The sequence below is a fragment of the Phymastichus coffea genome, unplaced genomic scaffold (assembly GCF_024137745.1).
Source record: "Phymastichus coffea isolate CEN01 unplaced genomic scaffold, Cenicafe_Pcof_1.1 PCOF00001, whole genome shotgun sequence".
Taxonomy (NCBI): domain Eukaryota; kingdom Metazoa; phylum Arthropoda; class Insecta; order Hymenoptera; family Eulophidae; genus Phymastichus; species Phymastichus coffea.
The window spans coordinates 6,850,977-6,877,449 of NW_026706812.1; the positions used below are offsets into that span (position 1 = coordinate 6,850,977).

The following is a 26,473-nucleotide window of genomic DNA, read 5'->3' on the forward strand; positions in this document are numbered from 1 at the left end:
TCAGATTGCATTCGAACTCACTACACCTTTGTATGCTCAGTAAAAGGACCCCTTCTAGATGTTAATCTGAATAAAAATTGTGAATTAAGAATGCTAATACAACCATCCAACGATGAATTGTACCATTGTGATATAGTACTGAAAAGTCAGGAAATGACGCACTGGAATTATATTTCGATGGACGGGTCGTGGATTTTCTTTGCTCATCAACTGGACGCTATACGAATCGCTTGTCCGGACCGAATGGACCAGATGATCCACATACAAGGGCTAGGGATACTCAAAATCGCCCCAGGCTGTATTGGATACACGAGCGATGCGACTCTGTTAACAGAAGCTAAAAAAAATGACACAAACATTTATCTATATAAACCAAATTTGAACCTCAACTTAACGAATCTATATCCTACCGTACATCTCTTATTCGATTCAGATATAAAATTAGAAAAATGGGTCCCGCAAACTGGAATGTGGACTAGCCAAGAAAAAGCCTTAAATGATATTATGGAGAAGGCAGAAACTATAAGTCAACACAATAAAATTACTACCTATCAATCCGGACTGATCTACGAAGGATTAAGTATCAATATTATTATGATAATGTTACCAACCGCACTTGCGTATAAAAATGGTGCACTAACTGCACATGGACCTCACATAGCACTACGACTCACAAATCACCCGACATTCGTACACTTCAACGAGACCCTATCGCGAGAACCACATCAATTTTCCAAAGTCTAAAAATGACTAAGACTAGGAAGGATTCTAAACGCACGGATGAACCAAGAAAATCTGTTGATCATACGTAAACGACGCTTCATTGGACCAAAATGAATCAAAATCAAAAGCATCATCTACACCGAAACCTAACCCCCAAAAGCGACACGACAATACCCTTGCACTGCAAACCCAAATCGCAGAATTAATTTAATAACTACTAACATACTTATATGACCAACTCACGATCTGTTTTAGAAAAAAAAAGAGAGACGAAAACACGACATGAGTGAAATAACCAGTAATACGGTACAGAATCCTAAAAGCATAAAAATTCTTTACCCTGACCACCTGTTATTAAATGAACTTCTACGCAGACTGGAACAGATCGGACCAGTCCAGGAGTTTCATGCACTAGAAAAAGTGGCTAATAACAGCGTAAAAGTTGTGTTATGTAAATTCGATCAAATCGAACATGCTAAAATAGCTAGGAGGACTAAATCATGGACCCCTGACCCAATAATTAAACATTCATTGCGTATAGAAAGGACCAGAGTCTTTAAGAAATCTTCACCAAGACCAACTGACAACACACGCTTATTCTGCAGACTACCGTGGATTATCGAAGAAAATCGAAGAGAAGTGGCCTTTTCGAGCATTTCGTAGAATTCGGACCCTTACTATATCACAAAGTATTGAAAGACTCGAGGGGATCATTGGCCTTGGGATACGTCCAATACTACGATGCAGCTGACGCTAACAGGGCAGTAGAAGAGTGTGACCCAATATATGGCGCAGAATTCGCGCAAGTACGGAAACGTCGTTGGAATCAGGACCATAAAACCAAACACCACTGGTTATGTGATGAACAAATAGAGCTTACGATTTACGAAGACCATGACAGGACTTGCATGTGGCAGCATCAGAAAAGGATAAGGGAGAAAAAGGCTAACGGACGTTATCCAAAATCAGAAGTTAGAAGACCACCGTCACACCTTATAGTCGTAAGCATAAGCAATACTACAACTGATCCTGAACCCAAGGTAAATACGCAATCGATCTCTTCGACCAGGATCAAACAATTGATCGCCTTGATTCAGCAGCCCGCGACAAACGCGAAGTCCATGGACCAAGCTGATACTCCACCTGAAGACGAAATAAGCACAAACATCGATCAAGAGCAAGAATATTTAGAAACTTATGTATAAATGAGGCAAAAAGGGAGAAAGTTGATTATACTAAAATGTTATCTAAAAGTAAATATTTTATAGTTTAAAAGAAGTTCTTTCAAATTCAGTATGATCATCTTTGTCACTTTTGTTAATCTTACTTATACACGCACCGACGATTAGATAATACCTTGAATAACTGCATGTTTGTAGATACTACCCGTGGACTAATTGTAATACCCCGTCTAACGCTTCTCGTTGTACATTTCACTTCCGATTTATCTCTTCTTATCATTCATCTTTCTAAAGGACCATACTTAAAATTTACAGGATCTTTAACATGGACCCACGGCTCAGATATGACGTTGAGCCGATGCTTAATGAAAACTACGGGCTTTTAATAGTATACATGGACCCAAACAGGAAAGCGGAAGCAATGTGGCTCGCTTGCCAATATGGACCTTTAGAGAAGATAATCGACGTGGCGATTCCCGAGAAATTCAGGAAAAGCCTAGGATGCACGGTTTTTTACTTTGTGGACCCCATTCATGCCCTGGAGGCAATCGAGCAGTTGTTCAACAATCGAAAACCGTTTTCCAAGGAAGTTCTGGGATCGGAAGAGGAATTGCTGACTTATTATCAGTTTTAAAAGGCAATATTTGGCGGCAACGACCTTTCGGAAGCCGCCAATGAACCAGACTCATCTGACGAAGAGGACGGGCAAAATACCGGCCTGAGTAGTTCTGCACTGGTCCTCCAAACGAAAAACCTTGGCCCTAAGCACGATCACTTAAATAGGCTTCACTTTCTATTACGCTATAATTGGACCGAAGCAATAGCAAATAAGGCCTTATTAAAATTTGGCCCTATAGACTATATTAATTAACATACCAATTAACATACCAATGCGGAATGGAAACGGTTTAATGAGATTCACCGCATTTATTTATACCTCCGCCGAAGAATGTGTGGTCGCGAATAAGCTTGGCCAGTATTTAAAAGCCAGACTTATTCGCCCCAGGATCGTAAGGTACGGCGAAAACGCATTGGACCTGTACGAAAAACACGATCTCTGAGGCCACTGGATTACCTCTAACGAACGTAACAAACACGTGTTACTCTGTGATATGCAGATCGGAGGTAATTTGAAAAACATTACTTCTGCGGCAGGTCTATACAATTAAGAGAATGGGACCAGCACCTGGAGGACTGTAGTATTAGAAACTTTGAATACGTTAGTAACGTGGAACCAGAACAGACACTAATCGACTTCGCTGGACCTACAGAACCAGCGCCAGGGACCAACAACACGGTGCAGGCCATCTCGGATGATTTAGCGTGGATAACAATCTAGCATCGAGTTATTTCCTTATTAAATATATGTACACATCTCTTTCTTTATACGCTATCATCAATTATAATAATGGACTAGAAATAAAGGACCTATATATTTACTAATTTAGTCACAAATTTACTCTTTACCGATCCATTTTTCATAATTAATTGTAGACCCTGTGGCTTTTGATACATTGCCGAGGACGGCAACGATTCTAAGGGGGGAGGGATGTTACGTGACGTTTCATTGTGTTATAATTGTATTTTGTCGAATAATATTTTGCTCTTGAGATTTCCGTTCGGACATAGTATAGCTAGCAGTATTCGTGTGCGCGACTTGGTGGGAATGAGCGGCAGCATGCTGCGACAGCAAATAAAAAATATATAATTTAAATATATATTATATATATAATTATAAAAAATATATTGGACCAGTTAATCTGACCTGATTCAAAAAAAGGAGTGATTGCCCACATAACGAAGCAAACAATATTTCGGACCAATTTATATTTACAATATTAATACGAAGCGACTAACACATCTTATATAAACCAAAAGAAAGGTTCAAAACAACAGAGTGAGTACTTCCACGCTCTATTTCCAATAAAGCGAAATCTCTCCCTTGTTTTCTCTCTCTTTATTTCGATAACTACTTACTATATTCAAGGTTCTCCTTCCTTTCGGTGAATCCATGTGTTTGCGTACCGGGACCGACTGTGTAACGACGACCGACCGCGTATTTTAGAATATTTATTTAATAAATCGTGAATTAGATAGTGACGCGATAGAGGTATCACTACTAGACATATTATCTTATGTATCTAAATATATATAAATCTACCTTATGTACCCGTGTAGTTTCATTTTAATAATTCAGCGAGCCGCCCCCCCCCCCTCACCCATTACTCTCGCTTATCCCTCGCGTGGACGAATTTCGGACATTGTCGGCAAAAACGGGATCCATTCGCTGAGACGGTCGGGGTACCGTACCGAAGGCTCAATTCGCCCGAGTCGGGACCACTCGGAGCTAAAACGGTCTAACACGTGGCCGTTTTGAAAAAACATCAAAACTGTCACGTAACATGTACTTTTTGTAAATCTATGTAGTTTGTTAGGTATGATAGAAGTTAAAAATGTAAGGTTTTAGGGAGCATATTAAGGATAAAAATATACTTTTTGTCTTTTATTATACTTCTAGAACGTAGATTCTTTTATTATTAGTTGTTAAGCAATAAGGATATTGTTAATCAATCAATCAAACTTTTACTGTCGTACACATTGGTTATTTATGAGTAAACATTATTATTCAATGATCTTTATTTTATTTCGTCTCGTAGTATCATAGTTAAATACAAAGTTGATCATTGTTTTAACAGTACGCACAAGTAACTCTTCATCGTGCTATCAAGAATTTCCTGTAGAACGCGACGAAAGACCTATGTTTGTGACACCGCGTACGCACATATTGAAATTTTTCGGTACAGAAACAGTCTGTGGTGAGACAGTACAAATAATGATTAAGGTTGGAAGTGGGTGGTTTAAAATGTTATCAAGGCCGACCTATTTTTGTGTCGGACAAGGAGTTTTAAAGCCTCAAATAAAACAAACGTGGAAATATTTAGCACCCATTGACATAACAAATATCGGAATTTATAGTTTGTCAGATATTGAAAAATTAAAAAGTTATATCATGTTTCCAAACGAACAAGCCGCGATTTTGAATAAAGTAGCAAAAAGTGTATCATTGAACGGACGTCCCGGAACAGAATTATCATTTTATCATATGCTTGACGAAAAAGCGCTAGAGAAATTAGCTGAATCCACATGGTTGAAATTATGGAGAAGATTTATGAGTTTTGGTTCGGTAAGCGCAGGCATTATTTCCATTATTATGCTTTTCCGCGTGATAAAGTTTATACTCGATACAATCATTCATAGATATGCGCTCAATTTGCTTTTCGGATAGCCTATCAAAATAATAGGTGCAGTGTGGAATTCATTTACAAATTTACTTGTCCATCTAGCTCGGACTCCTACGGAAGAACAGGAACGAGATACGAATCAAAATAATATCGAGCAGGGATCAGTGACCAACAGGAACTATCCAATCACCCCTCCAAATTCCCCATCTTCTTCGAGTTCCCTGGACTCACCAGCATTGAAAGCGAAAGTAATCGAGTGTACCTTTAAACCCAACACACAGCAAGTAGAAAACAGATTGATGGATACTACACTCTATCCCGTATTAGAAGAGACTTGCATTCGATCAATTCCTCCAAGGAAAAAACGCACTCGTTCAGATAGGGAAGAATAAACAAAACAAAAAAAATTGATATTAAAATTAGACAATTTTGTTGGAATCGTATAGCAAACTTATACATGTTTGTAAAGAATTATATCAAATTATTGAGGGAACATTTGTCATCATGAATGATACAGAAAAAATCGAATTATTAGAAAATTTATTTTGCATAAATGCAAAATTAATAAGTATGGCTCAAAGGAATAATGAATCAACTCATTAATTTGGAAAAAGAGCCATAAGCTTATTAAAATCATACAAGATTGCAGGCTATTTAGCTCAGTTACAATTAGATGAAGTAACAGACACTATGGAAGAAAGAGTATAGTTAGCAACAATATATTTTATAGAATACCTAAACAAAGACATAAAAAGATATATGTGTCAATACAAATTTTATAGTTCATTACAGGAGGCAGTTACGCACGCTGAATAAATTAGCAATAATCTAAGTGAATTTGAAAATCTGGCAAACACAACAGAACTAATTAATCAATATCAAAACATTCATAGATCCTTTTTATAGTTACATAATGAAAGGTGTTCAGACTTGCGGAAATATTTTAAATTTGAAAAGACTACTTTTCTGTCATTCCGCGCCGCACATTAACCTTAATGACGAACGGGCAAGGTGACGTATAAATAAACAGAGAAACACAAGTTAAATTAATTTTATTTAATAAAGAAAATGGAAAGTAAATTTAGTAGTGAACAGAAGAGCAGTAACTGTTACAGAGTGTCGTGGTATGTAGGGACGAGAGAGCGTGGCTGTTGTTCTCTCGGCTCTTGTCGAGAATCTGATTTTGTCTGTCGCAGCAGACTGCTAAATAACTTCGCTGGGAGTTTATAAAAATTAGAAATCGCTTTTCATAGGATAACTTTAAAGTGAAGGCGGTTACAATGGTAAAAATGTGCGAGTGGAAAGGGTAGCGGTTGATTGCCTCTGCTCCTTGAGGTACGCTGATATACTTTCTTTTTATAAGTGCCATAAATAATTGGGCACGCAGGGTTCGGCAGACCATCGTAAAGTACTGAGCGCTAATGATTATGGAACACGTGTAGAACACATTTTTAGGTTTACCATTCTCGATGACGAGTTTTTTTGTATTTATGCATTTATCATTATTTATTATATCAGAAAAAAGTATCTATTGTTTAGACTCGAACGGGACCGATTGAATAGAAAAAGAAATAACGGTTATTTTTACAACTCAGACTCAATTTATGGGACGAAACAGAAGGAAATTTACATATGATTAATTATAAACATGATGTATTAGATTCATTATGTAAAATTTGTAAAAGAATATTATTTAAGAAAATTATAATAACTGTAATACACGATCTAACCTAAGCATGGATTAACAATAGCGTCTTTGAAATTATTGGTCCTATAGTATTGTATTAATAGTATAACTTATTGAATAATCATTGTAATCTATATCGTATTACAGTTTCCAGAACACACAAAAAAAAACCGCTCAAAATGAAAAAAGCATCAATTTACCTGTATTTTCTTATCGGATTTACAGCAGTCAGGGGACGAGACCCCATTGTACAGCTAATCGAAGACAATCCAGGGATTGCGTTCCATAAAATTGAGCATATAGCCTTTACTCGCGGAAATTGGAGTTTGCTAACAACCATTAACCTGCAGCACATATTTACTTGGAACGAAGTGCTTACTAATCAAGTAGCTAGTCTAAATAGCATTTTCGTACAAGATAATGTGTCCTGTATAGAAAAAAGTTCGATAATATAACATTGTACAGCTAATCGAAGACAATCCAGGGATTGCGTTCTATAAAATTGAGCATATAGCCTTTACTCGCGGAAATTGGAGTTTGCTAACAACCATTAACCTGCAGCACATATTTACTTGGAACGAAGTGCTTACTAATCAAGTAGCTAGTCTAAATAGCATTTTCGTACAAGATAATGTGTCCTGTATAGAAAAAAGTTCGATAATATAGCATGTTGAAGAACAAATGAAAGATATTAAACGTGTCAACGATTCCCTGAATCGTCTTGTCAACACGTTGCATGTTAACAAAATTAGGGGGGAGGAAAAGCTTTATCTTTTCAAAACAGTTACGCATTGAGTAACACTAAAAAAAGTTATAGAAAGAGTAATTAACATGCGTATAAACGATCCATCTTATATTATGAGTGATGAACCGAACACTTATTTCTTTAACAATGGCCTAAAAGAAGAAAAACTGACTACCTAAAAAGATGTGTGCAACTGTTGAAACAGAACCCGAACATAACAGACAAAAATCAGGCCGCTAATTTCCACAAAGCAATTTACATATCAAAGAAATATAGCATAAAGGCAAAGAAATTATGTTATTAATAGTTGAAATGTTTAAATATAATAAATATTTATTAGATATACACACGATACAATCAGTAGTACATAAAATTGAAAAGACATCACTTTTAAAATCCATTGTTAAACCAAATAGTATTAATACAGTAAATATTGCCGACATAGCACAGTTACATTTTATGATATATGAAAAAGTGCTAATAGTAGAAATAGTGCTACCTTTCATAGATGCGGAACAGTTTGTTGTGTACAAAATGATGTCTTATCCAGTATTTCAACAATCTGAGACAAATAAGTCAATCGCTACATACATTGAACCACAGAACGATTACATCATTATATCAGAAACTAATAGCTCACATTTCTTTATAAGCGAAATGGCCTTTGATCATGTAATATGGTAAAATATTATAGAATATGTAGCTTGGAACTAATAGAAAATACTAAAGCATCTTGTGAGTTCATCATGCTAATAAAGCCAAAAATCAAAACTTTATATGAATGTAATGTTAAATTCAGTCAAGACGAAGATTATTTTCTAATCAAAACTGCTAGTAGACATCTCTGGGTATTTTCCACGATAGAATATGATTCATTAAAAATTAAATGCACAAACAAATTGGTATCTATTCCAAAGCTTTTCTCTGGTATAGTTGAACTCCCAAGGTTATGCAACATATGCAACATTTATAGAGGTACGGCCGGTAATTAAGTAATAAAAAATCTAACTGTTCCATCGATTCGACTAACCCCCGTATAAGTAGACCAGTTGTTAGCGTGTACAGCTAAAAAAGAGATAAAACCAATCAGTACCTTAGCAACAAAGGTAGAAACAAAAATAGTGGACTTATCACCTTGGAACTTTATATGTGTCAGCATTGCAACTTTATGTTTAATTATAAGCTCTCTAATTATGTTCATTGTATACCGTTATGTCAACAAAAAACAAAGTGGAAGAGGCATTGCGGTGAGCGAAACATATGTACAAATGTCGAGATTAGATACCGGATTTAGATACGATTTTACAGGGTCACCATTTTACGAGATACCCCGAATGCCTCCTAACAAGGTTCATGTCTGCGAAAATGTTACCAACTCTATCAGAATCAACCAAGGATGGAGAACTCGCGGAAGATTCTTCGGAACAATTATGTATTGAAAGCTCAGAATCGATAAATATTAAAGAATAAATATGTATGTCTGTTGTCGATGGAGTTAACTGGCTAGTTACAGTTTCTGTTTTAATAAACAAAAAATTCGTAATTATTATAAATTTAATAACGCCATGAAATGTTTAATTCTACGGAGAACGTTTTCTGTAGTATTAGGTCAGGTGTGGGTAATAAGGTTTTCCTAGTGTGACTAGAGTAGGTTGTCGATTGTAATCATCTAGCAATATAAAAGTAGAAAAAGAGGAGTAGGGAATTAGAAAAGATCAGTCTTAAAACGAACGGAGAAAAAGAAGTTGGCTAGTCTATAGAAAATAGCAGAGCAAGCAATTCAAATAATTCTGTGAGAAAAATGTATGCTAAGGGACATTTTTATTCTGCATCTGTTTAAGATCAATTATGGTAGTCTTAATACAGATGATCGACTCACCTTTGGATATTGTACAGTATGCCAGGTGCTGTTGTTAGCAGTATGTGAGTGTCGTTACTGTACGGTGTTTCACTTAAGTAAACGACATAAAGATGTGTTGGTTCAAATTTTAGCGTGTCCTTTGCGGAACATCGCAAGTCATTAGAAAATGAAAGTGAAATGTGTTGGTTTCACCAAAGTGGTACTGAATTAATACAGGCATGGAGTAGGCAAGTGGATGAGTTATATTCGGAGAACAGTAATTATTGGGTAAATAAAAGATTTTTTTTGGTATCCATATATATAAAATAAAAAAAATATTAGTGTGGATTTTTATCAATTAATTTAAGTACTGCAACTCGCCGGTAAGGTTCCTCCGTAAACAGTTGTCAAAGAATACGCTGAGCTGGACACATGGTGCTCGAATAAATTAGCTAGTCATAAAATGTATCTAGTAGTATCTAGTAGTATCTAGTAGTAGGAAAAGAGTGAAAGTAAAATTTTATGACCAGATTAATGAATAAGCTTCCGGTATGAAAGGTGAGCCAGAATAAAAAGAGACTTAGTTCTCAGTGAGACATCGTCGTGTCAACTAGTTTTTTGTCCTTAACACTACAAGCCGCAGTACAATATGTTTGTGAGTAAAGTGTTAGAAAGGTTGAAGTCTGCCTTTGGAGACGATCATGGATTCGTTATTACTTAAGAAGGGATTGTGAATGATCCATTAAATTTGTTTAATCACAGCTCCGAACCCTGTGATGTTGTGTGTCACCGAAAATATGATGTTGCCGGAAATCTATCGACGTGGAATCGTCATGTGGTTAAATAGTGAAGCAGCAAAGATGGGGCGGCCGTTCCGAGCAGGTAACCCCACGAATCAAGGCCAAGTTTTTGGTCAAATATGCTATGAAAACTGTGCGAACTATAGGAAGGCATCGGAGTATTCCGCTCGTATGATGCCGCTACGATCTACTTTTACCGTTAGCATCTGGAACCGACGTAACAAACGAACATTTACAGACTTTTATGAAAAGATGGGAATTGAGGTATGAAAATTACCATCAACAGTATGTGGAATTTATTCCACAACCACCCGAAGAAAGTAATAGAACGGAGATTCAAAGGTGGTTAGACTATATGGTTTCTTATTTCCAAGGAGAACAAGTTAAACGCGGTAGGATATTGGTATAGTTTATTCACTTGCCTTTACCTGTATGGCGTTTCTGCAAGTTATATATTTTAAAATATTTAAACCGTGGATCAAAGAACATTTTTTTAATTAGTTGGAACTACTGGTCGACCGCGCATCAATATACGCTACAAGTTGGAGAGAAATGCCGTATGTGTGAACGTGGTAACATTGGTGAAGAAATTTTCCAGCGAAGACTGAACATCGTTTGGAGAGGTAGCTTTTTACCTTTTGAAAAATAGAGACTAATTAAGGATATGTTAAGTGATGCTTCAAGGTGTTTGTTTATTAAAATATACAGGGTGGTCCATTTTAATCGAGGTCCCCAAATTACTCCGTTCCTAAGCGTTATATCAAAAAAAAGTTCAAACAAAAGTTGCTCAATATTAAGGATGTGATGTTCGTATCACTTACAAATAATAATAATTCGAACTCTCGTATCTAGCTAATGAGTAAGAATTTGTTTCTAATAATTTTACTCTACTTGTTGATAAAATAAATAAATAAATCAAATGTACTCTAATAATACTAAACAAATCAAATATATATAAAAACGTATAATATTTCAGGGAAAGTCAGACGATGCCCTAGTTTCTTATGGTGCGAATTGTCCCATAAGCAGAGCTAAAGTCTTTATTGGATAGGATATAATTCGGCCCAAGTTTCTTATAGCGCGAAATGTTCTATAAGTCGAGCTCGAATTATAAGGAAGGAACAGTCTTGCTTAGTTAATCACAATGAGAGAAAGAACTTAGGCATTAACCAAGTTTATTCAGACTCATGCGCTCACCTTGCAAGGCTAGAAGTGAATGCTAGCCTGTGCAAAGGTGGGCCTATTTATACACAGATTTTCCCGCTTATTTTTGCAGGAGAGATGTCATCGAACATTCGAGATACATTCGCGAATTTTAAGTAATGAGTTTTCTTAATTTACACGTGAATAATTATTAATATTAAGCTTTTTACATATGTAAGCTTTACAAAATTTGTTATTCGTTGATTTTAAATAATATACAATTATCGCAAATAATGTCGTCAAAAGTTATCAACTAATAAAGTTAATTAACGTGATATTATAATATTTACAATAGAAAATTAATAAATTTTTATATAACATTATAGCTGATTCAATTTAGAGGTATTTTCCAAAAATGAATCTTTAAATTAGTTAATAAATTTGAATTATAACTAATTTTTCATATTTGTAACGGTTTTTCCTAATCTTATAATACGATTATTAGATTATTTATCTAAGATTCCTAAATTATAAAGCCGTTATTTTCAAGTATAAAATTAATACTTTCGTTCTATATACAGCTTATTATTTAAATAAATTATTAATTGTTTATTTACTAATAACAGTTATTATTCAGCTGTTATTAATGAAATCAATTCTTACTCATGTTCTATACTTATTCATTTTGCATATGAATTATTTACATTTTTTTAATATTTCTTATTATTAACGTAATTGACTTTGCATATTGATATTCATTATTAATTCATAATTGAATGTAATTTTTGTTATTATATTATGAACCTACGTGCTAAAATCTATATAATCATTACTTTGTTATAAAATTATCTTTAATTAACATATTTTTCTTAATATCCAAAATCATTATATCTATATCTATTACTTTGTGACGTCACGTTGTTTATTTTGATTCGACTCTTATATGTATACAATCGCGTAAACAGTGAGGTAGCGCCGCTTGATGTATTGATTTGAATAAACAGATAGATACGTTAGACTAGTTGCAGTAATTCAGTGATATAATAAACCAGCTCATAGATAGGACCGTTACAAGGAGGACATCTTTTGGTGACCTTGGATTCGACCTTGGACATGGCCCGTCAAGGTCATTTCAAGGTCAATGTTTTTTTTCAATGGGAACCCCCATTTTTTATCATGGATTCGGATTCCTCGTGAAATTCTACGTTTAGATAAAATAACATGTCTGGGGTCGGGGTGACCCTCACCCTTAAATAACCCCCCCCCCAAAATTCGAAATTTTTGTATTACTATTGTTTACTGCAGGGTTCATTGTACACTACCATTCTGAACATGGTTGACTACACTCCTGCTGAAATCGTTGATATGTTGTTGGTTTTGGGAGAGTGTCAGGGAAATTATAACGCAGCTGAAAGACCTTATGCAGAAAGATACCAAAATAGACGTCACCCTAACGCCAATACTATTAGGACTCTAAAATTACTCGCACAAGGTGGAAATTTGCGTCGCAAATACCAACACAATGACTATGGTGGCAATGACGTTCGAGTTTTGGTTATACTAGCACATGTACATATGAATCCTCACATAAGTTCGCGTCAACGTACTCGTTTTTGCTAATGGGCCTTGCAAATGCTTGAGTTGGATCCAAACTTTTTCCAATTCGTACTTTTTTCCGATGAAACATCATTCAAAAGTAATGGTAAATTGAATAAGCATAACTGCCACTATTGGTCAAATGAAAACCCTCACTGATATCGACCGATAGATCATCAACATCGCTGGAGTATCAATGTCTGGTGTGAAATTATGAATGGTCACTTGATTGGACCTTATTTCTTTGATGGAAACGTAACTGGACAAATTTTCTTGGAGTTTCTCCGCAATCATTTGCCTAGATTACTAGAAAATGTGAATCTAGCTACTAGACAGAAAATGTGGATACAAATAGATGGAGCACCACCACATTTTTCTGGCATAGTCCGAGGTTTTCTCGATAATGAATATCCTCAGAGATGGATTGGTCGCCGTGGGCCAGTCGAATGGCCAGCTCGTTCGCCAGATATGACATCACCCGATTTCTATCTGTGGGGATATCTAAAAAACGTAGTTTACCAAATTGCACCAACCACAAGACAGGATATGATGGAGCGGATCCGACAAGCGTGTGCTGTTATACCCAGAAATGTTTTGTTGAGCACGGTGAGACAATTTCAGAGAAGACTTCATTTGTGCATTGCTGCTAATGGAAGAAATTCTAAACATTTACTAAATAGCTAAATAAAGTAATCACACACACACACACACGCACGCACACTCGCACGCAAGCACGCACGCACGTACACACACACACACGTCCCAGGGCATCGGCGTTAGCTTTGCTGCGTCGATGACGGGTATTGGCGCACCCGGGATCCCGAGCAATTGTGGTCTTTTCGAGACTGCGCCATGGAAAAGTGTAAAAGAAAACCGTGCTCATATCTGAAAGGTCGGAACAGCCACAAACGGTTTCCCACCGTGTCGATGGCACGAGCGGTTGATCAAAGAAATGCCTTATCCTATCTAGGTAGGCGGACTGGATAGACCCTTAAGGGCTAGCCATGTCTCGTGGAAATAAAAACGTCGTCTTCAATCAAAAATCCAAACCTTTTAGATTAAAATTTAGATACACAGCCTAGTTCATAGCAGTCACTAGGATCCGAGAGAGGTGATGGTACGCACAACAACAACCCAGCACACTAGTAGGAAACCTAGCGAGTGTCGCAATGGAGAATGCTTTAGGAGTGCTAGGGAAATTTAGAAGAAAAAATACACACACGCACACGAAAAAACATACACACACTCGGTGGAAGGGAAGGGGGGGGGGATAAAATATCACAGAAGCATAAGAAGTGCGAATTTAGTGGTCATGGCGAGTCCCACACACAGTAAAAAAAATACACTCATACACGATACAGGAGGGGGGGAAGGTCATCGGGACCCCACACTTGTGCCGTCACCAGGACGTAGAATTTCACGTAGAATCTTATAACGCGTGATAAATCACTCGTTATGTCTCTCTCTCTCTAACAACTACTTATATATATAGATATACTTATATATTTGCATTTAAACCTTCCCATGTAATTATATGTACGAAGCCTGGATGTGGCCGTCGCAGCAGACAACAGCGTGCGAGGTAAGAGAGAGACGGCCGCGCGACAAGAACCGACTTAGGTTCGACAGAGTAGAGGAGAGAGAGAGTGGGGGGAACGCTGCCGCGACATTAGCTTGAGACTCGCGTCAGAGAAAGCACGTGTTCTTGCCGACCGACTTTCAAGAGAGAAAATCGCGACATCGCCCTCCTGCATACAGACGTCTCGTTTTGGCCCAGCGGCGGTAGATAATCGAAGCCGGATCTCGTGAATAGTGTACTGTACTTCAAGATAGTGCGTAGGACAATTCACGTGTGAACTGGGTGATTGTTTCCCTGGCAGTCGAATATTTGACACGGCTCATCGGTGGCCCGACGCACTTTTGTAAGTACCTACTTGCGTACCTTGCCACTCTCTCGTTAGCTAATCGTTCTCTCTCTCTTTATCGCCGCACGGCTTTCCTTGTAAACTTATAAGATATATAAATATCATTTATTTTGCGTAACCTCTTTTCTTATTTATACCTGACTCTACAACTTTCCACGCTTTTCCGTCAGTGATTTTACTTAGGGATTAGCTGCTATGTCCACGACGCTCCTGCGGGCCTTAAGGCGTGATTAAGTTTCCGGGCATATCCTCGCGCGGTTGCTGTACACCCGCTTCGAGCCATATAAAATAATACTTGATCTCTCGCGAAATAACGCGGGCAAATATACTCCCCGTTATAATCTGCATCCACGATAAAAATCGTGGTTGCCATTCAACTAACAACGTTAACCTTCAAATGACCTTTGGGTGGGTTACTCCGCACACACACATGTCACGTTATATTAACGTAGAATTAGACGAGGAATCCAAACGCGTAATAAAAATAGGAGTTACCATTAAAAAATAACGATCACCTTTAAACGACTTTTCAGGGAGCGGGGGTTAATGGGGACATCGGTACCCCGTACGTTAAACATCATCTAGATGTAGAATTTAACGTAGAATCTGAATCCGCAGTAAACATCAAGGTTAAAATTAATAAAACAACGTTATCCTTGAAATGACTTTTGGGGGGGTTATTTGAGGGTGGGGGTCACCCCGACCACAGACATGTTATGTTATCTGAACGTAGAATTTCACGAGGAATCCGAATCCATGATAAAAAATGGGGATTCCCATTTAAAAAAAACATTGACCTCGAGATGACCTTGACGAGAATGACCAAGGTCGAATCCAAGGTCACCAAAAGATGTCCCCCATAATATTAAGCAACTTTTGTCTGAACCTTTTTTTTATATAACGCTTAGGAACGGAGTAATTTGAGGACCTCGATTAAAATGGACCACCCTGTATATTTATTTATATATGTGCGTAATCTACTTCTGTTTAGCAGATAACGCGTATAATAAATTCACTGCATGCAAAGTATAAGTATAAATGTTATTATAGGTAATATTTTGATGTATGTCAATTGACTCAGAAGGTTTTAAATTATCCTATGAAATAGGCGGGTGCAAGTTGCGAGCGCCCTACGTCGCTATTCTTCAGGGGCGGACGTGCAACGTCGAGAACAAGTCAGGCCATATAACAGCGGCAATATTTGAACTTTTATGAAAGGGGAATTCTCTTAATTAGAGTAATGGTCAATTAATATCTGACCTTGTTCTCGGCGACGTAGTTTCCCCTTCTGGGTTTAACCCTTTATAGCCTACTTTTTATGTGTTTTCTCTTATAAAAGAGGTGGCAAAGCGATCGTCACAAGAACTCTATATTCTACTCTGAATAACTCTGGAACTTATGTTTCACTTATTTTGAGTACTAAATACTTAAACTAAATTTCTACGGATAGTGTATTATAAATTAGAAAGGTCTTATATCTACTCCCTATAGCCACGATATATTCCTGGCTTCTGGCGTACGAGTTTCAGGACGAGTCAACTTACAGGTAATATTATTTAACTGTTAATTTTCTGATCGGTACTTTAGTTAGATTACCAGCCTGCTCTAGTTTAGTCTCGTACCCGTGGTAAAGCGCTTACGCGTTGACCGAAAAGAAACAGTCGCGGTTGAGTAATTCAATTGTCAATTTCGCAAACGTTACTTGAGACGTAACGTACGCAGCAAATAAAATCATATTCTATGCTAATTGGCCTAGCAAGAAAACAGTGTTGATATTTTTCTTGTTTATCCTCCCAGGGCAGCTCAAAAATATTTACAAAATTTGTGATATATTTGGAGATATGTTGTTACATAGAATACGATGAGACTATCAGTTTTATAATAGGAGCCACGTTGAAAGCATTATGAACAAAAAAACCATATGATTATTCAGAAAATATGCCATATACTAAAATAACAAAAACAAAAACGAATGTAAAAAATACTCTAGCAGAATTTGTTGAAGAGAAAAACTGGAATAGGAAAACTACTCTTTCGGTACAGTAACATCAAACGATTTGCAACACTTACAGGAACTAACAGTAAAAGAAATACAAATACTTTTTACTGACACATATCAATTATCGCAAGCAGTATGTTACTTAGCGGAAATGTTGGACGATTGTGAATATTTAGATCTTAAGTATTCTAAAGAAGAACATGAAATTATCAGATTGGAAATAAAATCAAAATACATCAATAGCAAGACGTACGAGTCCTATGTGCGTTACGAGCCTAACACTTATGGTATAAAAGGTATAGAAAGATACTATTGTAACTGTGCTAACAGAAACAGGACAGTGGGATGTTGTTCTCATATTGCATCTATAATCTATTACTTGGCATATGCCCGATATTTATCACGTATCCCAAAACCAGCAGAACAATTAACCAATTTGTTTGATGTCAATAGTGTGGTTCCTGTTATTGATGAAGATAGCTACTGAAGAATAGAATTGTATTTTGTATTTTTATTCAAAAATTATCTTCAATAATTACGATTTATTATATGTAAAGGTTTATAATCAGAAAAGTCTATTTAACTAATCGTAATTAAGATTTCTGTGTAGATACGAGGATCGTTTGAAAAGTCCGTGCAAAGACAGAGAGATGGCGCTACTAGTGCGTATCAAGGTTATTTTTAGTTAGTGGCATATCTTGGAAGAGCACACACCAAGTTTCAGCCAGATCGGCCAATTACTTTGAGTTTTACATTCGTTTCAATCAAAGAAATCGAGTGGTTGTAAAAAAATGGACGAAAAAGAATTTCGTGTATTGATTAAATATTACTTTTTCAAAGGCAAAACGCCTCAGGAGATTAAACAGAAGCTTGATAGAAATTATGGTGATTGTGCACTTTCGATTAGAATGGTTTATAAGTGGTTTCAACATTTTCGGAAAGGCCATATGAGCACAAAAGACGCTGAACTTTCTGGACGCCCTGTTGAGGTTACCACTTCAGAAATCATTGATAAAATCCATGATATAGTGATGGCTAACAAAAGAGTGAAGGTGCGTGAGATTGCTAGTACTGTAGGCATCTCGAGCGAACGAGTACATAATATTTTGCACCAACATTTGGACACGAAAAAGCTATCCGCTAGATAGGTGCCGCGATTGCTCACGATTGACCAAAAACGAGATCGTGTGAAGTTTTGCAAGAATGATTTGCAGCTGTTTCACCAAAGTCCGCAAGACTTTAAGCATCGTTTCATTACTGTAGATGAAACATGGATACATCACTACACTCCTGAGACCAAAGAACAGTCTAAATAATGGGTTACCAAGGGGGAATCTGCTCCGAAAAAGGCGAAGACAATTCCTTCGGCCGGGAAGGTTATGGCGACATAACCTTCCCGGGGGAAGGGATGGGATTCGCAAGGAATAATCTTTATCGACTATCTGAAAAAGGGTAAAACCAATACAGGCGAATATTATTCATCGTTATTGAATCGTTTGAAAACCGAGTTGCTAGAGAAACGTCCATGATTGGCCCACAAAAAAGTCCTCTTCCACCACGACAATGCGCCAGCTCACGCCTCAGCAGTTGTGGCCGCAAAACTGATGGCGATAGGGTTCCAACTCGTTTCACATCCCCCCTATTCTCCAGACTTGGTTCCGTCGAACTACTATTTGTTCCCTAATATGAAAAAATAGCTGGCGGGGAAAAGATTTTAGTCAAACGAGGAGGTGATTGCAGAAACGAATGCCTATTTTACAGACTTGGACAAATCCTATTATTTGGAAGGGATTAACAAACTAGAGCAGCGTTGGATGAAGTGTATAAGCCTAAAAGGAGACTATGTTGAAAAATAAAAAAGATATATTAAAACAAAAAAAAGCAGTTTTTATTTTTGCACGGACTTTTCAAACGACCTTCGTACGTCCAATAATCTTGATTGTTTTCTTTCCTTATTTTTTTCGACAATAATCAAATATCGTTCTGTAAAGTATTATGCATTTTTTTTCAAGTATTTTGTTCTGTAGAATCGAATGGTGCTCCTTGTTTTCATCTGGAAATCTTCTATGAAGAATTAGCGGACAAAAATTACAAAATAGTAAAAAGTAAAAAACTCAATTTCTCGATTTTTTGCAATGATCCACAACGAAATATATATTTTAACGAAAATCTGAAATAGCAAAATTCTTCATCTGAAATACTCTATCGTAGAAAAAGGTGTTAGGGAAATTGGCTGACCCTCTTTCGCAGCCAATTTAAAAAAACTAATGAAATTATCCATATATATATGAATTCTACGAACTCAAAAACTCCAATAAATATTCGTCTGATTCCAATAATTTTATATTTTTATTCATTTTTGTACCTATCTCTAGTCCCACAGTTTGAATATTGCCAATTTTCCTTGAATAATTTTTTTTAATGAATATTTCAGCGATGACCCCATATTATTGACTGAAGTATATTTTCAATTTATAATTTTCCGTAGAACTCATTGATGCTATTAATTTTGATACAGAAGGGTTATACAAAGCGACAGCATCGGAAAACCAACAAGAAAATCGGAAATTGCATTTATTTCGATTTTTTTCAAGACCCACCACGATAACCGACATTTTAACCATATCAATAGATTCCTCGTTAAAAAATACACGATTTGGAAGACAAAATTTTATGCAAGTCTTTCAGAAACCTAATTTTTTTCACTTTGAATATTATCAGAATTTTTTTAAGAAAAAAAAATTACCTGTTTTTGTGTTATTACAAGAAATATGTGCACCGTTGCGGAGAAAAATAATAAATTTTGAAAAATATCGTTTTTTGGCCATATAGAAACATAGAGGGGGGGTCTAAAAGCTCGGGTTAGTGGCAAACGCGTTGTTTTTATATGTAAAATGTGCCTTTAAACTTAGTTTCCCGATCCCGGCATTTTGCCTATACTAACGGCACCCTTTAACTGATGACAAACCTGTTTTCGTAAAACAATTTCCTTTGCCATAAAAATTACAGAATATTATGATTAATGAAATAAAAAACTAATATCTTATAACCTAGTGAGAAAATCAAAAAGTGCTTTTAATGCACCAATATGGATAGTTAAACAAAAAGAGTTTAGCAGACTGTAAAGCCAGATAGTGTTCGGTATTTAATTGAAATTCGGTATTTAATATCAACATAAGAAACGTATGGTGATCGGATATAGAAAACATAATTAACATAATTTTCAAAAAGACCTAAATTAAGATTATCATTTGCATGAATGTGTTGTCCTTGATAACTAACTAGACAATGTTGAGAAGAACGATGAAATCTATATTCTACATTATTCTCTCCATATTTAGATTGTCGTTCCAACAATCTGAAGAAAAAAAGAAAAATAACAAAATTAAAGAAAGTATTACACCAAGTGGAGTAATCCTTTGCAAATAGCTGAAGGGTCACTTTCTTAATGATAATTCAAATTCTCCAAATAATATAGTAGTGTCAAATGAGATATTATCCAACAGGTTACATCTTCTGTAAAAACCAAAAGACCCGTCTCTTGATGTAATCTATTTTATCATAATCAGATATCTTGATAATGTCTTTAATCATCAAAACCGAATAAACCAGTGTACCAAGCGGGCTGTAGGATATTTCAATCTATTCCCATTTAGAGGTAGTAAATTAATAAGTTAATCCATAAACCTTGAATTGAAAATAGTCACATCTGAGCCTGAGTCAATTTTAAAAATACAAGAAATCCCATTGACAAGTCCTTCAAATTGAAAAAATTTCAAATTACTAAGAATCCTACTAATATGTGGTTGTGAAGAATCATTAACTCAAGAAGCTTGTTCATTCGATGTTAAACCCGCTTCTGAAGACTTAACATAACCTAGTTTCCCTGTTCTGGACATCGGACAAGAGTAAAACTTTTCTTGTGGTATTTCCAAGACTCAAAATTTTTTAATCATTTTTGAGAGTCAAATGGTTTGTTGTGATTTTTTGTAATCTTGGTCATTTTATTTTGTGTCACAGAAGAAACTGAATGATTTTGAGAAATTCTATCATTTAAGATTTCCATCATCAGCTAAGATGGAAACCGCAGTCAATGCATTCAAAAAATGTGGGATATACCCCTTCAATCCCAATGTATTTTCTGAATAAGATTTCAGTGCTTCAAGAGATACATCTCTAAATAAATCCAACAACAATAATAATCAAGGTAAATGATTAACACAAAACTATTCTTATATAAACTTTCCTCGTTGCACTCACACTTTAATAATTTCCTTTAATTTTTATTAAAAATGACCTTTTGATCCAATTTCAGAATCAGATAGAAATATTCAGCGATTTGAAGAGGTTATGAGGGAAATAATCCATTCTCAAGAAGACGCTAATCCTAAAAACCATCATAATAAATCTATTCCAACTTATACGCTTCACCATATGTCAACCTCAGATGCAGCTACACTTCAACACTCTTTATCAAATAATATGTCATCACACCAAGAGGTCACAATCCCTCTTTCATACATTCTACAAGCCAAAGACCTCATCAACCACTTGGTAAATAATATTCTTTGTAATCTTTCTTTAACTCCGAGTTCAGGTTTTCATTCATTATTTGTTGTTTTTATAGAGTTCATCCTTGAAAGCACACACTGAAGGAGGAATGGGTAAAATGGTGGAAACACTCATTGTACATTTGAATCATCAAAAGAATCTGCCAATGAATCTCTAAATATTTCTAGTGGAAACGATGCACACAAAAAATCAAGAAAAGGATATGCAGCAGTCAGTAGCGAATCATATAAAAATAAGTTGATTGCTGAGAAAATAATGACTATGAAGAAAGAAAAGATTGACAAGTAAAAGCCAAGAACAAAAAATGCAGAAAATATGACTTTAAAAAAAAAAACATGGAAATTGAAAAAACAGAAAAAAAAACTCTCACTAGGAAACGAAAGCAAACTTCTACCTTAGCTACTGGAAAGCAAAGTAAAATATGCAGACCACTTGAAGTCTTAAATCAAAATAATTTTCATGGAAATCACGAACAAGTCGTCGATGGTTCTTCATTATCACAATTTTTTTCAAATGATAATCTAGCTCCGTGGTCAAATAATGAATTTTTATCTTTACCAGACTCAGCTGTTGTGAATACTGAAAGTGCACTTTTCAATGGAGAACAGGTAGAAATTTGTTACATGAACGAAGATTTAATGCAAGCTTTAAATTTACAGCTGTGATTTATAATAATTATTATTTATAATTATTTATCATATTTTAATTTGATAGTATTTATTATTTTATAAATTAAACCTTACTAATTACAGTACAAATATTGTGATACTAATCAATTAATAAAAATGCAATAATTTGTGAGGTTATCATTAGTAAGTGTATATTTAACTGAAATAAAATTTCGTAAGTAAATCTGTATTTGTTCTATTAATTATCTATTTTCTAAATTCGTGCAGCGTATGCCACTCGTGCCTTGCGCCTTCGCGTGTGCTACTTGTGCCCCAGGGGGGTGCCACTCTATCCCCACCAGTGGGGCATGGAGAGCAATTTCTGATGGTTTCGTTTTCGAAATTAAAAATGAAAATGGGATGAAATAAAAAATTTTTCAACGTTCAATTCTATGTTTCAATGATTCAAGCTATCTATTTATGTAATTTAATTTTCGAAAAAGTCATATTTGAAAATATAATTGTGGATTAAAGTTAAGGTGCCGCGCATGCCCCGCCCTCCCGTAGTATCGGTACGACATGACGTATCGCAGATGTATCGTGAACATCTAGTTGACACTCACCAACTGTCGCAGTTGAGTTGTGATGTAATGTTGTCGAACAGTCAGATGAATCTACAGTGACGAGAATCGGAAGAGAGATAGTCGAGTCATTAATGATTGTGGATTGTAGAATCCTGGATTGTTTGTAGATTCGGTATTTAGTGAAAGATGTGTTATGAATCCATTTCAGTTGTGATGGTAGGAACATCGGTAAAAGCGGCACAGTTTGTGACCGTGTCGTTGTTTGAAATGGGACGCGAGAAGACGTACGGAGCGTTTTTCCAGACATCTTGTGTAAATAATATTTCACACGAAGTTTAGGACGATCGCCTAAAACGTTATAAACTCACGTAAATAATAAACAGAAAATTATATAAAAGAACTTTAATTGAACAAATCAACATATAAAATAAATTTATTGGTTAAATCAGTTTACTCAATCAATTTGTAAGACTGACTAAAAAGAATAACAAAAACATGTTACTATTCGTTGTCTTTGGTAACTAACTAAACAATGTTAAAAAGAACACCGAAATCTATATTCTACAATGGGCAATTCTTGGCTATTTCAAACAGTTTAAAACATCAAATCGCCAATTCTGTTCAAAGTTGGTAGACTTGTTACCTATACAGAGGTCAACATGTGTGCAGGGTTTTAGATCAAAATATTGATAAGGGGCCGACTTATCTGTTGAAAAAATATTGGACTTTTTTTTATTAATTCAATTTCTCGGAGACTAATAAGGATATGGACATAATTATTTTTTTAAAAGACGCCAAAAGAGTTTCATTTTTAAAATGTAAATAGTAAAATACCAAATCATTTATTTATGCCATTGTTATGAACAATTTTTTCAAAAAATCGACGATATCTCAAAAAACGATATTTTTTTTAAATTTTTGCACCATCGTGTTCCTTGTCATTTTTTACATAAGAAACCTTTGAGAAAATCAAGTGCCCGCTATTAGGATTAAGACAGCACTAAAATGAAACGAACCGCGCGCTAGCTCCTCGGCCGTTCGGCCGTCCGCTACTCGTGCGGTTCCAACGTTGCTTGCGGCAAATGCCTTTAACGAATAAATAATTTTATAATCTATCAGTCTATATGTATTTATTTAAATAATATATAAATTAATTAATAAATAAGTAATTAAATTTAAATTAAATTAACTTATTTACTTAATATAACGTAATAGAAAGTAATATAAGTAATATAAATGAAATATTGTTTTGTACAATCTGAAACAACATTGAATGAAACATTTACTCTGTGCGTTTGATTGGGCGTGAGAATGCCGTATATTCAAAAATATATGGTAGAAAATAGGTTAGAACAAATTACTTGTAAATAACTTATTAAGAGCATTATGGTGTAGGTCCGATAAAAAAACATTTTTAATGCGGGCTTTGTAAATATGCGCCGGTCTCTAGCCCGATCAAACGCAGAGAGCACATATTTAATTTGAATATTATATCATATTGTATAAAAAAATAGTTCATTTACATTACTTATGTAATCAATTAATTTGTATATTATTTCAATAAATACATATAGACTGATAGAATATGAAATTATTTATTCATTAAAGGCAATTGCAGCAAGCAACGTTGGAACCGCACGAGTAGCGGACGGTCGAGCGGCCGAGCGGCTAGCGCGCGGTTCATTTAATTTTAGTGCTGTCTTAATCCTAATAGCAGGCACTTGCTTTTCTCAACGGTTTCTTATGTAAAAAATGAAAAGGAATTTTTTGAGATATCGCCGATTTTTTGAAAAAATTGTTTATAACAATGACATAAATAAATGATTAGGTATTTTACTATTTACATTTTGAAAGTGAAACTCTTTCCGCATCTTTTAAAAGAAGAATCATGTCCATATCTTTATTAGTGTCCGAGAAATCGAATTAATAAAAAAAAGTCCAATATTTTTTCAACGGTTGATAAGTCGGCCCCTTATCAATATTTTGATCTAAAACTCTGCACAGATGTTGACCTCTGTATATGTAATTAGTCGTACGTTGCACGTCTGCCTAAACCTGAATAGTTCGTGCTTGCACTCTCTCTCTTTCTCTCTCTCTCTATCTCTCTGTCTTTCACTTTCTCCTTCGCTACTTCTTCAAGGCATTCTCCTTCGAGCTTGCTCGGTCTCATCTAGTGATCATTGATAGCTAAAACAAAGGCTAGTAGTTAGGCGCATTATCACTATGCACCCAACGCTGGCCATTATGCCTTGCCGAGGGCTGGGGAAATTAAGGGTAGGTAGACAAAGGACAAGCAAAATGCTTACCCTCGTCACAAAGCGTTCGATTCAACTTGAATTAAAGTATTTTTTAATATTTTTATTAAGTAAATAAAATATTACCATCATAAATTACTGCTATTTTTGTTGGATTTTTAACCACAGTCGCTCTGAATAGTGAAAAAAGAGAAAAATGTTCTGAGCTAGATATTTCTCCTTTCAAAATCGATAAATCTACTGATAAGTCCATCTGGAAATTTTTATTCATTAACAATAATTGCTAATTAATCACTCATGCATTAAGATTTTTTGGCAAAAATCCTTACAATATGTGCTATCTAATAGTGTAAATTTTATGTTTTACCAAAAAAACCGTTTTGCAGTTATAGAGATGAATGCTTTTCTCACCTTGTTCATTAGAAATATAATACTAATCTCTTCTCAGAAAGTACGTTAAACAACTTAATTATATGACCAGCATTGACCAAATGAAGTAGAGAAACTTTAAATATCTGGTAATTTTTATCCACAGCACCTATTGATCCACAGATATGTTCATGGTTAATAATGTTAAATTATAATAATCGCGTCAATATAGAATGTCATAATTATATAACTAGCTGAAAACACCTCGCTCGCTAATGCTCGCTCGTAGCATTTTAATGCGTCTCTTTACAAAAAGAGTTGTAGAATACGTATGCACGAGAATGGATTTGACTTGATATTAGTGAAAATTACATAATGCGATTTACATAATGAAATTATGATTTATAAATTAGGATGTACAAGGCAAAGCAGATATATACTGTGATATTTAATTGAAAATATATATTTTTACATAAAAATTATAATAATTATAGACATAGATTAGATTGAATTAAATTATTCAATCCATTTATAATATATTTGTAAATAGAATTTTTATATACATGACACATTCACAGACAAATAGATCACGAATGAAGTGAATTCATTTGACATATCAAATTTATTGAAAATGATTAACTTATCGAATGAGATTATATTAAATGCCCTATAATTCTATTGCGAATATGATGCAAATGAATATTTGTATTTTCATAGAGAATCATGAATTACATAGCAAATTATCATTAATGTACATTTATGTCGAATTATTGAATCATTATCAATTCATTTCATTAATTGTAGTATAAATTTTTTTTGAAGTTGCGATTTATTAAGTAAGATGAATCATTAATATAACACATATATATATATATATATATATATATAGTTATTAGAAAAAATTTATGTCAAATATATTATTCAATATTATTATAATTAGAATTAGGAATTTCTTGAAATATTCAGGTCATACTATTTGAAAAATTTGAAAATAATGTTAATAATAATATATTGCATATTGTAAATATAATAATTCAAATATAGATTAGCTACACTTACGAAATGTATAGAAAGTATATTTAAAATTGTTATAAGGTAGGGATTAGAAGGTGATGATAAAAATAGAAGAATGTGTGTAAATTTTTGATAAATTTTAATCACAATTTAATTGAAAAATATTACAATGTCGATACAAAGACACAAA

At 34.9% G+C, this 26,473-nt stretch overlaps 1 protein-coding gene across 1 annotated transcript in view; it reads right to left on the reverse strand.

The window, feature by feature from the left end:
- The window catches only part of LOC131675463 (beta-alanyl-bioamine nonribosomal peptide synthetase ebony), a 964,295-nt gene that overhangs the window by 827,672 nt on the left and 110,150 nt on the right, over nt 1-26,473 (reverse strand). Inside the window, exons 2-3 of the mRNA XM_058954451.1 lie at nt 25,312-25,438; nt 25,027-25,153 (exon numbers count right to left, since the gene is read on the reverse strand). Coding sequence (XP_058810434.1) covers nt 25,027-25,153; nt 25,312-25,320 — 136 coding nt within the window. The 5' untranslated portion in view covers nt 25,321-25,438. The remainder of the gene's footprint in view (nt 1-25,026; nt 25,154-25,311; nt 25,439-26,473) is intronic.